This window comes from Mauremys reevesii, linkage group 1, assembly GCF_016161935.1.
Source record: "Mauremys reevesii isolate NIE-2019 linkage group 1, ASM1616193v1, whole genome shotgun sequence".
In the NCBI taxonomy this organism is placed as follows: domain Eukaryota; kingdom Metazoa; phylum Chordata; order Testudines; family Geoemydidae; genus Mauremys; species Mauremys reevesii.
In genome coordinates, this window is record NC_052623.1 from 146,598,758 (window position 1) to 146,613,009 (window position 14,252).

Below are 14,252 nucleotides of genomic sequence, written 5' to 3' on the forward strand. Positions count from 1 at the left end.
GTCCTAGCCGCCGAGTCCACCGCATCCAGAGAGGCTTGTAGGGAGGTTCTGGCCACCTTCTTGCCCTCCTCTACTAGAGACCCAAATACGTCTCTGGACTCCTGTGGAACCAACTCTTTGAATTTTGCCATAAAGAGCCACGAATTATAGTCATATCGGAGCATGAGCTTTCATGGGTGAATACCTACTTCGTCACCCACGAAAGCTCATGCTCCAATATGTCTGTTAGTCTATAAGGTGCCACAGGACTCTTTGCTGCTTTTACAGATCCAGACTAACATGGCTACCCCTCTGATACTTGACAGTCATATCGGCTCAGGAGTGCCTGCTGGTTGGCCACCCTGAGCTGCAAGCCTCTGGCCGAGTACACCTTGCACCCAAACAAGTCTAGGTGTCTAGCGTCCTTAGATTTAGGTGCAGGGGTCTGCTGACCGTGCCGTTCCTTTTCATTGACTGAAGCCACAACAGGGGAGCATGGTTGGGGGGGGGGTGTAGAGGTACCCATATTCCTTTGAGGGGACAAAGTACTTCCTTTCCACCCCCTTGGGATAGGTGGGATAGAGACTGTTGATTGCCATATTGTCTTGGCATTGGCCTGTATAGTCCGTATGACAGGGAGGGCCACTCTGGACGGTATCTCCGCGGACAGCATGTCCACCACAGGGTCCACCACTACCTCCACCACCATCTCTGCCTGGAGGTTCATATTGCACACCACTCTGTGGAGCAGCTCCTGATGGGCGCAGCGGTCCATAGGAGGAGGGCCCAAACCCGTAGTTCCTGCTACTGCCTCATCATGCGAGGACGAGGAAGATACCCCGGGACTAAGGGATCCTGCATGAGGTTCTCTTGTGGAGGATCTTGTTGTTCAAGGTCCACCACACTAGGAGCGTGGGCCTGTATTAGCGCTGGAGCAGTCACCTCAGAACCCCACTCGGGGGGGAGGGGGGGGCAGGGAGACACCGTGGCCTCTGGTACTCGGGGCTCCGAAGGGGCTGAACAGGAAGCCCCTGAAGGAACCCGCCCTGGGCCTACCATCATCCTCTACCTTGTGAGCGTGATGACCCCGAGGCAGAGCGAGACGGCCAAGGCGGTGCCGTATGTGACGGCGCCGAGTCCCCCGGTGCTGTATGGTGCCGGGGACCGGTGGCGTGATGCAGAGCGGTACCAAGACGGCGATCGGTGCCTCCGGTCGTATTGGTACCAGGAGCCTGATCTGGATCTCAATGGTGACCTCCGGTGAGATCGGCGCTGGGATCGGCTCCAGGACGAATGCCGCTCTGACCAGTACCAGGAGCGGTGCCGGGAGTCCGATTGGTACCGGCCATACCGCGAATCGGATCTCCACGAGCCGGAGCGGTGTTGCGAGTATGACTAGCGCCAAGAACGAGATCGGTGCCAGGACTGCGAGCGACGCCGTGATGGGTGCCGGGACCACGACCAGGACCAGTGCCGTCCTGCTTCTCTCAGCGACAGTAGTCGTATCAGGGACAGTTTTCCCTTTGACAGCACCGTCCACACCGAAGGTGCCACCGGCTGCAGAGGAGTCGGCTCTGTGAGCGCAATCAAGTCCCGCGCTGTTAAGAAGGTCTCTGGCGTGGAGGGCAGTCTCAGCTCGACCACGGTAGGCACCGGGGAGCTTACATGCACCAGACTCCACGGCCTCTGTGGCGCTGGAGTCGACGGTGCCAAAACCATTAGTTGTCCTGTGCCCTCCGGCAACGAAGTGGCTCCGATTGCGGTGTGGGAAGCGTAAGTGGCTGTCCAGCCGGCAAACAAAGAGCAGTCGGAACCTGCTTGGGTTGCTTCTTCTGGCCCGGACACAAGGACCAGTGCCAAGGTGGAGGTGCCGGGGAGATCTGGTGCCACGAGACTTTAGCAGAGTCCAAACGCGATGCAGGGCCAATCAGTGCCGCAGGGGCACTCCACTCTGAAGACGATGGTGCCGAGTCCCGGTGAGCGGAGGAAGAAACCGGCTAAGTGCCGCCTCCATAAGGAGCTGCTTCAGTCTAATGTCCAGCTCCTTCCTAGTCCTCCGCCTGAAGGCTTTACAAATGCGGCACTTGTCCGCTTGGTGGGATTCTCCCAGACACTTTAGGCAAGAGTCATGAGGGTCTCCTGTTGGCATCGGCTTCAGACAGGCCAAGCAGGGTTTGAAGCCCAGAGACCCAGGCATGGGCCCGGATGCTGGGATAAGGGAGAGGGGAGACGACCCTTTTCCACCCCTCTAAGTAAACTAATTCTAACTATCCTAAGTAACTATTAACAACTATCAACAACTAATCACAAACAATTAACAGGTACTAAGCAAAGGCTAGGGAGAGTGGAGCGCAGCAAACACAGTCACGGGCGGTAAGAGGGAACTGAGGGGGTGCTGGGTTGGCTGGGGCATATATCCGGCGCCATGAAGGCGCTACTCCAGGGGGCGCCTCAGCTGACCCACCAAGTGTTGCTAGGGTGTAAATCTTCTGACGATCATGCACATGGTGCGCAAACGCCTAATTGTAATTGATATGAGCAAGCACTCGAAGAAGAATTTTTCCTGCTGTAGATAGCAAGGCAATGCCTTGATAATTTCCACACTCTGACTTATCTCCTGTCTTAGGCTAATATTGTTATAATCTTTTTCTCAAGTCTCCTGGAAACTTCTCATTAAACCAGATATGAAGAAAAAGTTTGTGGCATTTTCTTACCAGTTCTTCACCTCCAAACTTGTAGACTTCAGCTGATATGCCATCTGGCCCTGCTGCCTTGTTCTTAGTTTGCATAATGGCTCGTGTTACTTCTTTGAGCCGGGGGGTCAGCAAGAGATTCTCTTTCATGTCGTCGAGGTATAGATTTGATAGTGGCATCAGAGACCATTGACTCACGGTTCAGGAGTAACTTAAAATGCTCCTTCCATCTGGCTTGGATTCTTAAGGGCAAGATTTCTAGGTATAAGCAAGGGTTCACCAGCTGCTTAGCCTGGGACGTATAGCGCTTGCTTATTATACAAGCTTCTATTATCTCTTGAAACTTAAGACTGTAACCCTACAACTGTAAGGTTCATGAAAGGTGTGGGTAATCACTTCCCACCAATGAAAATCCCCACCCCAATTTGGGACCTTAATCTGATTCTTAAAAGTCTCATGAAATCTTCTTTTCAATCAATAGCAACCTGCTCCTTACTGAATTTGTCCATGAAAAAGCCTTCTTTATGGCTATTACATCAGCTCACAGAGTCGGAGAGACTGGGGCCTCAATGGCAGAGTTTCACAGTTTTCTACAAGGGCAGCGTTACCTTCCGACCACCCCCCAGGTTTCTTTCTAACATGTATTCTGAGTTTCATCTGAATCGGATCATTTACCTACCAATTTTCTTTCCAAAACCACATAATTCCACACTGGACACTGTTCTCCATATTCTAGATGTGAGGAGGATGTTAGCCTTCTATGTAGCTAGGACTAAATCATTTAGTAAATCTCCTAGACGGTTCATTTCATTTGCAGACAGACCTAAAGGTTCTGCTCTTTCTATCCAAAGACTATCAAAATGGATTTTGGGGTGTGTTATGGCTTGTTACAGTGCTACTAGCATTGCACCCCCTACTGGTGTGTCATCTCAGTTGACGAGGTCACAATCTGCATCTATGGCTCTACTTAAAAATGTCCCAGTATTTGAGATCTGCAGAGTTGCTGCATGGTCTTCAGTACGTACCTTCTCCCGGCACTACACCTTAGTCAGTGCCTCTAGATCTGATGCAGCAGTTGACAGTGCAGTTCTTTCCTCTGTGCTGGACTCAATTTCAAAACTCCCTGCTCCTTATGGGGATACTGCTCAGGAGTAACCTGAAGTGAAGCACCCATTAGGGACGCTATTAAAAGAAGAAAGAGGTAACTGTGGTTCTTCAAGATGTGTCCCCCAATGGGTGCTCCACTACCCTCCTCCTCCTCCTCTGCTTCAGCATTTCCTTCTGACACTTAGTGGTGGAGAAGGAACTGAGAGTGGTTCGTGTGCACAGCCTGTTATAGCCTCGGTGCAAGGCATGAGGTTGTCAGCAGCACATGCATGGGCTGAACAAACACTGCTAATGAAGGTCTCCGATCAAAGAAGCATGGGGCACATGCATACCTGAAGTGGAACACCCATAAGGGAACACATCTCTAAGAACCACAGGTACTGCACAGAGTGAGTAACCTTTCTTTCTCCTTAGGCAGCTGCTGTTCCACAGCTGGGCACACACCCCTAATAGCAATACAGAAGTATACCTGGATGGGACTTCTACCTGTAATCAGGAAGAAAATATAGATTCAATCAGAGGTCCCTAAATGTCCAAAATTCATTTATTCACTTGCACACACAATTTTTTAAAAGGCCCAATAGTGGCTCTTTAATCCACCATCCCTCATGTATTTTCAGAAGTGATATCAGTGGGCATAATCATTGTAAAAAATACATGGTATTCCAACAAGATTTATTCAAATGAGACATTTTTTTCCCTTAGCAGTAATTATAGAATGAGGTTTTTTTAGAAACAGGTAAGGAGCTTACTGCCACTGCATCAAAACACATGGAACTGTATTGGCAGCAGTTATGCTGCAATAATTAAGGGTCTGCCAAAGTATCAAGTTTGGGGGTAATTGTTTGGTGCGCTACCCTGGGGATAGATCTGATCTTATTAAATAGGTTTTGTTTAATGAACTAAAAGAAGAAATAAAGTGTAGTTTAAAGGATTCTAGAGATTACACTAAATTAGAAGTTACAAACACTTGCGAGGAAAGAGAAATTATAAAAATGAGGAGGGGGGGGAACCAGAGAAATTAGAAACTGGATGGGTGAATATGAAAACTTAGAAACAATGCAAATGAATATGTCTGAAGAAAAGTCATCCAAAATACATATATATTCAATGTGAGAGAAAAGCCTGGATAATCGTAGTGCTGAAGGAGATTTACCAGCAACAACTTTGCAATGCAACAAGGCAGTAAATTTGCAATGGACAGTTTTGGACTGCACATGCAGAGGAATCATTTTATGAGGAAAGGTTGATTTAAATAACTGTAGCTTGTCTAACCAGTGACTAAGAGGATAAATAAGTCTACAAATATTTGAAGAATAGATACATCAAGAAGAGAGAAAAAATTACAGTTTATACAACAGGGCATAACTACAATTAATAGGATAACATTAAGGAAAGGAAAATGTAATGAACATCTGGAAAGTTACTTGTGACTAGTTTTCCAAGAAAGTGGAGGAGACTATGTTGATCATGACATCAAAACTAGACTGGAAACACTGGTAAATGTACAACAAGGAACAAACCATCATTGGCAGGGAGTTGGACTATATAATCCAATAAGCCTTTCTCTTTTCCATATATGGACCTAATAATTTGACCATTTCAAAAAAAATGTAAATGACTTGACTGTTGTGAAAAAGGATTACTTTGTATGCCAAGATGTTCTTTGTTTCTCTGAATATTTCATTAAAGTTAAATTTCACATATTTATTGTGCGCCTGTGGCTGTCCCTTTGGCCTTTCCCTTAAAATATCACTTCTTTGTAGGAAATAGTACTACAGTAGAACCTCAGAGTAACAGACACCTCGGGAATGGAGGTTGTCTGTAACTCTGAAATGTTCGTAACTCTGACCAAAGGGCAGTTCAGGCTCCAGATCCAGCAGCTGAGCTCCCTCCTCAGTGCCCACAGCTTCTTTAAAGGCAGCTTCTTTCCCTGGATCCGACTAAGTTTGCACGCTTGTTCCCCTTCCGGATGGGGGAGGGAAGGTTAAAAACAGCATGTCACTCTCCCAGCGGGGGTGGGTGTGTGTGTGTGTGTAAGCAGTGCTGACCCCAGCGCTGCTCCTACTCTGCTGGCTTCAGCTGCCTTGGGCTAGTAGCCCCCAGCATCTCACCTCCTAGCTGTAAGTGGCTGCCCATTGCGTGGGGGTGGTGTGGAGACAGGCAGCCCAGATGTGCCTACCTTTAAGATGCAATACAGGCGCAGTACCGTATTTGCTTTATTTTTTTTTTCTTTTGGTCTCTGCTGCTGCCTGATTGGTTACTTCCGGTTTCACGTGGTGACTGGTTGACTGGTCACTCTGTAACTCTGGTGTTCATATCTTTGAGGTTCTACTGTACAATGTATCGCAAATTGGCCATCTTGAGAAACAATAGGGTATATTTCCACTTGAAAAATGGGAGCATGGTTATCAACCTTTCTGTAAGAACAAAACAGAGTAAACAGGGGTGCATAAACCAAATAGCCCAAATATTGGTCCTTTTCAGGAAGCTGGATACTTTTGAGCAGTAACTGGAAAACTTTTGTCTTCCATATACTTGTCCTCCTATTCCCAGACCCTCCCTATAGGGGATTTTGGATCCACTTTCTCTCTTGGGGCTCTACCCTATGGCCAGCAGTCTTTTTTTCCCACCAGTTCACATCCTGTCATGAGGGCTTCTTTTGACCTAACGCCTTGGTATTCTGTCCTCTGTCTTTGGAGAAACTGCCTGGTAGGCCTGTTTTCTTCTACCCCTCATTCCACACAGTCGTCCCTTCCCCTGCTCCCAAAAAATCTATAATGATCTAGAGATAGATAGATAGATACAGGGGCGGCTCTAGGCACCAGCAAAACAAGCTGGTGCCTAGGGCGGCTAAATCTAGGGGGCGTCCCCTGCGGCAGGGGTGAGCGGCAGGCTGGGCAGGCGGACCTGCCGCAGTCATGCCTGCGGGAGGTCCACCGGAGCCCCGGGATGACTGGACTTGCCGCAGGCATGACTGCGGAGGGGGCGCTCCTCCCGCGGCGCGGCTGGACCTCCCGCAGGCATGACTGCGGCAGCTCAAGCGGAGCCGCCGCATCCGCGAACCGTCCGCAGCCGCGGGGGGTCCAGCCGAGCCGCGCGACCAGCGGACCCTCCGCAGTCATGCCCGCGGGAGGTCCACTGCTCCCGCGGCTCCGGGGCGCCTCCCGCGCATGACTGCTTGGGGCGGCCAAAACGCTAGAGCCGCCCCTGGATAGATATCATATGAAAGTTATTTTTCAGAAAGGGGAAAGGCTGATAGGACTAGAGGCTGCCCACTCCCATTCCAAATCAGTGGGAGCAAGAAACCCCTCCTCTGCCATTGTCACTGTTCTGTGGCTCTCAATTACCTGAAATGCTCCACAATTCTTGCACAAGGAAAAATTAAAGAGGCTAAGACTCTTCAGCTTGGAAAAGAGGAGACTAAGGGGGGATATGATAGAGGTATATAAAATCATGAGTGATGTTGAGAAAGTGGATAAGGAAAAGTTATTTACTTCTTCCCATAATACAAGAACTAGGGGTCACCAAATGAAATTAATAGGCAGCAGGTTTAAACAAATAAAAGGAAGTTCTTCTTCACGCAGCACAGAGTCAACTTGTGGAACTCCTTACCTGAGGAGGTTGTGAAGGCTAGGACTATAACAATGTTTAAAAGGGAACTGGATAAATTCATGGTGGCAAAGTCCATAAATGGCTATTAGCCAGGATGGGTAAAGAATGGTGTCCCTAGCCTCTGTTCGGCAGAGGATGGAGATGGATGGCAGGAGAGAGATCAATTGATCGTTGCCTGTTAGGTTTACTCCCTCTGGGGCACCTGGCATTGGCCACTGTCGGTAGACAGATACTGGGCTAGATAGACCTTTGGTCTGACCCGGTACGGCCATTCTTATGTTCTTATACCTATGGAAACCTTGTGGTATTGAAAATAAACACGCTAGTATACAATTTAATTTAAATTATAAGCATAAAATTTTTTGTTAAATGAAGAAGTTATTTTGTTCTGTTATAATGCAAAAAAAAAAAAAAATGGACCAAGTCTGAAGTTTTCAGGCTACCCCTGCTTTACCATTTTGTTCCGGAGATCAACAAATAAGAATAAGAAAGGACATACGACCAAAAGACTATTTTTTCCTCACCCTCTAAAAATAAATTATGATGAGGTAGAAGGCCCCTTTTCTCTGCAGAAGTTGGCAATTTCAGGGATCCAGGAATCCATCCTTCTTGATAAGCTTTTCCTGCAGTGGTGGATGTATGCAAAACTTATGCAACAGGCCACATTTTCTGTTGAATAGATAAAGCCTCGAAGGCCATGAATGTGATGAACTATGTCCTACCTTTTTTCAAGAGGGTTTATGGACTTTTTTTTTTTTAAGGAATGCTGTGTCGGTGTGTGGATTGCAAGTGGAACTCTGAAAACCTACCCCTGAATACATGCTGACCATTTGAATTAAAAATGTTTCAATAGTGAGTCCTCCTTCAGGAGTCATTGTGTAGCTCTACATTCTTTTCTTCATTATCCCCGAAGAAGGACCTCATGGTCAAACATCTCTGTGATTATAAAGGAAAACTCTCTGTTGTGATGCATTCTAATCACTTTAATTATAAAGAAGAGTAAATCAGTGAAATAAAATATTTTATATATGGTAATCAAGAAGCCACCATTACCTTGGTAATTGGCATCTAAGTGTAAAAATATTATTGCTTCTTTAAAATTCTGAGGGCTGAGACAGTAAATGAGCTACTCACAGGGGCCATCAATAGACAGGCCATTCATCCGGTTTTAAGCCCAATAGTCCTTTTATAGGATTTGTCCCCTATCTGGTACTGAGACAAAACTTGATGTGGTTTTGGTCCAGTATTGGCAGGGGGAAATCATTCTGAAGAGTGCTCTGTCCCGACAGAGTGATCTCATGTTGTAGTCATATTGGTTCAAGGATATTCTTAGAATCTGTATTAACTATTTATGCTAAACACTCTGTTTCACCTTTTTTTTAGCTGTGACACTGTGAGTGCCTTTCCCACACCTGAAGAAGAGCTCTGTATAGTTTGAAGGCTTCTCTCTTTCACCAGCAGAAGTTGGTCCAATAAAAGATATTACCTCATCCACGTTGTCTCTCTGAGAAGAAATTAAGAAATTCAGGTGTTTCCTTTGCTTTTTTTGGCCTACTCTGACTAGTCCTTGAGCAACTCAGCATTGAAAGGGAAATTATCTGACTCTGAGAAGTTCTAGACATATTCCCAGGACATTTTCTTCTTACTGAATATTTGGACATGGTGGTAAAAAGGATCCTGGAGAATTCAAGGCTCTCCTAACTTTGCTGGGAATGATGGTGCACTGCATTTTCCTTTCCACCCCTGGTGAATAAGGAAATGGCATCATTTTCTACTCAGAGTGGCGCTAGAATCACTCCCGTATGGAAGATAGTTTCAATACCCAAATCAGTCTTTGATTCCATCCATTTAACAATGAATATTCCTAGAGAGATTCTGTCAGGAAATACCACTCATGAGTCCTCACGTTAGATGCCTGACATGGAGTGTAAGTAACAGTCCCCTTTGATCCAAAGGCGGGAAAAAGCAATAGCATCAAAGCTGTTAACTGTGCCCTACTTACAGTTACAGCCTCCATTGAATGGAGCAAAATGGGAAGAGTAAATTGTTCTGAAGTAACCAATATCCTCCTCTGCTCCCCAAAATAATTTTCTACTAAATAATTGGCTACTTGGAACAGATTTGTAGAATGGTTCCAAGAAATTAATATAAACCACAAGTGATTATACATATCAGGAATCCTTCAGGACAACCTGTCTTGGAGCCTGAGAACTATCAAGTTAAAAGTCAAAATTTCAGAATGGAGTTATAGCTTCCTCCACAGATGGCTGTAAGTATAGCAAACCACCTTCATGTAGCCTATATTCTAAAGGCAGCAGAGAATCACCTCCAGGCATGGATTCTCAGCTTAATATTACAGGTATTCACATCATGACCATTTTAATCCCTTGTTCTCAAACATCAAGGTGATCATCTTAATGGCTGTTACCTTACCTGAAGGGTTTTCTGAAGTTAGGAGCCTTACCCATCAAACTCTAATACTGTATGTTTAATAAATACAGTGATTTTGAGAGCCATAGATGAGCTTACCCCAAAGAGGAGTTAAGTATTCCACAGGGCACAACACATAATCCGCTCTTTCTTCAGCATGAGAAAGAAATACTATTGCATAACTTGGATGTAAAATGGGCATTTAAAATGCATCTCTCCAGAATAGAGCAGCCTAGAAAAGCAATCACAAACCCTTTTTTGAGACACGTAGAGAACAAAAGGTTCACATGCGTATTTAGCTGTGTCAGGGAAGTATACAAGACCGAAAGCTGTCTCTGTATGAGGGACTTTAGAATCATAGAATATCAGGGTTGGAAAGGACCTCAGGAGGTCATCTAGTCCAACTCCCTGCTCAAAGCAGGACTTTGAGCATTCTCTTCCAGATGAGATGTAACATCATGGGTAGAAAAATCTGCAAAGCATTTTTTTTAGTGTATGTTTAGTCTCCAGTCATCTGCTAGTTCAGCCTTTGTCAGAAAGTACTTAATATTGTGGTACTGAAGTAACCTGCTTCCGTTTCACTTGTATTGTCCTGCTGTATACATAACCCTTATATCCCCGTCTTACACTTTTTTCACAACTTCTTACTTTGCACAAATAATATATCAGCAGACATATTCTCTTAGGAGGGAAAAAACTACTGCTTAGTTCTTCAAAGCATTTTTCCCCTTCACACGAGCATCACATTGGTCTTGCCTAGATCATCCAAGAGATGATCTCTTGTAAGGATTTTTGTGATTGCATTGGTGGTGAATGATGCATATAGTTGAGTGTCATCTACATATTGTTGGGAGCTGAGCCCATGGCCTCTCTCTCATGTGGTCTCATGTAAATATTGAAAGGGGGAGGGAGGGAGGGTACATATTGATCCATAGGCACCAACTCCATGGGTGCTCCGGGGCTGGAGCATCCATAGAAAAAAAATAGTGGGTGCTTAACACCCACCAGACGATCAGCTGTTGGCAGCCAATCAGGTATTGCAGCCAATCAGCTCTCCCCATCTGGCCAATCAGGCAGCTTCGTGCCAAAAGCTATCTTCAGCTGTTTTGGCCAGAAGCCAGGTTCCCAGCGTGTGTGGTGGCTGCAGTTCCCAGCCTGGCTCTGACTGCAGACAGGTGAGTGTTTTCCCAGGGCAGAGAGAGCTGGGCTGGTGCAAGCAGGGACACAGGCAGCTTCTGGGCTGGCCTCGGGGGGTTGGGGAGAGACTGCTTGGGGAGGCCAGCAGCTTCTTGGCTGGCCACAGGAGGCTGGGGGGAGACAGCCTGGGTGGGCCGGCAGCTTCTCAGCTGGCCTCAGGAGGCTGGAACTGGGGGGGAGATAGGCAAACAGCTAAGCAGATGCAGTGTCTGGCACCCCTCTTTGGTATGAAGACCTCAAAATCCAAACTTCCCTCCACCCGTCCTGAACCTCCCAAGCCACCCCAGTCGCTTATGCACACTCCTACAATTTACCCCCGCAGGCACTCTGGATTATAGTTTAACTCTTGGGGGACCACATGACATTAAAGCAAGGAACACAAGTTCCTTTGCAAAGCCTCAAACACACACACACACATGCACTTTACCCAGACAGCACAGGGGTTAGAGCTAGGCAAAACAAAGCGTCTGAATACAGTCCCCCTTATTTTCACCCCTGTTGTGAGTCTCTGGGTTTGGTTCAAGTCTTTAAGGGAGGCCAGGTCCCTCCTGCCTCCATTCTTTCTGCTGAGACTTCTGGTTCTGGCAATGACATGGCTCCCTTTGCTTAAAGAGCATGCCATTTTTAGAAACAGTGACAATTTTTCGTTGGTCCTGCCCTTCTAATAGGATTTCCATCCTGCAACCCTGTATGGGATTGCTGGCAAAGAGTTGTTAGAAGTCAAGAGATCTGCCTCTATCTCCAGGGTAGAGTGAATCAATGTTGATGACTTGTTGATGGCCATCGTTCAGTTTCCAGACGTAGCCTGTTTTCTGCTACAAAAATGGACGTTAAATCAACTCCAAAGGTTACAAGTAAATGCCATAAAACAGAGGAATTCCTGTTTGGACACAGACATGTTCCCCAAACTGCCCCATGCATGTTCTTTGAGCTTCATTAAAACACTATTTTTTAGTATTTATTTGTGTTCAGAATATTTCATACCATTCTAAGTAATTAAATTATGTACCAACAAAACAAACACAAACATCTATTAATAACATGTTGTAGGATCACACTTTGTGTTTTGGCCCTCATGGAGATACTTAAAAGACAAAGATGAAACCCCAAACAAGACAAAGTACAGCTCTTCAGGTTTGGCTGGCTGGCTGGGGCTGGGGAGAGGAGGGCAGGAAGGCAGCTTCTCAGCTCAGGGGAAGGGACCTAGGGGGAAGGGGTCAGAATGGGGGCAGGAAGGGGAGGAGTGGGGGTGGGGCCTCCGGAGAGGAGGCGGAGCCAGAATGGGGCACCTGCTGGCAAAACCAAAAGTCAGCACCTATGTATTGATCCCTGTGGAATCCCATAAATGAGGGCATTCAAAGAGAAGAGCAATCTCTGAGTTCTGTTGCGCTGGAATGATTAGAGGCACTGTAGTGTTGTCCTGTCTACTCTGTCATATAGATAGTTTGTCTGTGTCTTATGGGCTAATGCAGTGGTTTTCAAACTTGGGGGGAAGGGGCGGATACACCCAAAAAATCTTGTAATGGTGGACAACACATCATATTACCCTTTACAGGCCTTTTTTCTGTTTTAGTAGGTATATTATGACCCTATCTCATACGGCAGTATGTGGTAGACTGCATGTATCAAAAAGCTGCACAGAGGTCTAGTCACATGAGCATGCAGATCTCATCTATATCCATAGCTATAAGGAGGCCATCTGCCACTAGGGCTATCTCTTTGCTATGCCCTGGTCTGAAGCCTGAATGAGATGTGGCCTGGATATTGGTTGATGTCACATTGTTGAAGTTTGGAGACAGAGAGGCCAATAGGAGACAGGAGGTATTTAGAGAGGCCATTATTTGCTTTGCAGACTCAGCTGTCAATGGTCTCTCAAAAGTAAACAGGAATACTTCTAAAAATTATTTAGCTCACAGGTAACAGTCGAACCTGTAAAAATCTAGTCACAATGGGATGCCATTGTTTTCACTACCCAACTTCACCTTGTTTATTGGAGGTTACACCACGCTTTGAATTTCCTGGCTTTTGTGAATTTAGGCAAGACCCTGACTTTTTATTAAAGATAGCTTTTGTTCAGAGAACTCTTTCTAACATTTTGGGGTTTAAAACGGTTGGTTTTGAATATTTTAAGGGCCTCTGGTGGCATAAGAACCTATTAGCTGCTTTCAAAATCTGGCCGTGTTACCAGCTGTTGATAGGTCTGCTTACATCTCCTTTCAGTATTTTTTGTGAACAACTGATCAAATTAGATTCGTCACTCTTGGCTTGTGGTGATTTGAAATTGAAATGGAATATATTAAAGCAGCCAACCACACTGATTACATTGCAAGCCTCATTTAATTTCATACATTCACACATTATGGTGAAACGCAGGTTTTTTTAATGCATGATTGTGACTGTACCTTGAGCTACTCCAAAGGTCATCTGTAATCGGTGCATAAAATGTTAGTGTGAGATATCTGATTTATGAAAGCATGCTCCACTGTACTATGTATACAATAAATATATGGAGAGCAAAAAAAGTCAAATTTGCTAGAATTTTAGTGTCCTATGATATCTTTTTATCCCCTGTTATTCAATAGACCACTGCATTAAAATCTCAGTCTATAGTTGGACAGTTGTATTTCTCTAATAACTAAGATGCCCATATTAAGATACTATAGCATGAAGATTAAACTAAATGCTCTGAAGAGGGCAAGTTATTGTTATGAAGGTGTTGTCAACATAGTATGCTGCTGTTTCTTCTGCCCAAGTTATTGGAAGAATGAAATAATGTTTATGTTTAGCTAACTAATAATACAATGTATCTACAATCTAACATTATTACATAAAAATAATAGGAAAATGTACATGTTCTGTTTTATGGTGGCATTTATTGAACATAAGAATGGTCATACTGGGTCAGACCAAAGGTCCATCCAACCCAGTATCCTATCTACCGACAGTGGCCAATGCCAGGTGCCCCAGAGGGAGTGAACCCAACAGGCAATGATCAAGTGATCTCTCTCCTGCCATCCATCTCCACCCTCTGACAAACAGAGGCTAGGGACACCATTCCTTACCCTTCCTGGCTAATAGCCATTAATGGACTTAACCTTCATGAATTTATCTAGTTCTCTTTTAAACGCTGTTATAGTCCTAGCCTTCACAAGCTCCTCAGGCAAAGAGGGTTTTTTGTGTTTTGCAGTTGGGTAATCTGTTTAAATAAATCTTGTTTCCTCTTTTAAACTT

At 45.5% G+C, this 14,252-nt stretch overlaps 1 protein-coding gene across 6 annotated transcripts in view; it reads left to right on the forward strand.

The window, feature by feature from the left end:
- Positions 1 to 14,252, forward strand: part of POLA1 (DNA polymerase alpha 1, catalytic subunit) — a 348,901-nt gene that overhangs the window by 308,280 nt on the left and 26,369 nt on the right. Inside the window, exon 37 of one of the 6 annotated variants that reach the window (XM_039494471.1) lies at positions 8,156 to 8,252. The exons of the other annotated variants lie outside the window; for them this stretch is intronic. Within the exon in view, the coding sequence (XP_039350405.1) occupies positions 8,156 to 8,220 (65 nt within the window). The 3' untranslated portion in view covers positions 8,221 to 8,252. Of the gene's footprint in view, positions 1 to 8,155; positions 8,253 to 14,252 lie in introns of those variants that run through there. 6 annotated transcript variants of the gene reach the window in all.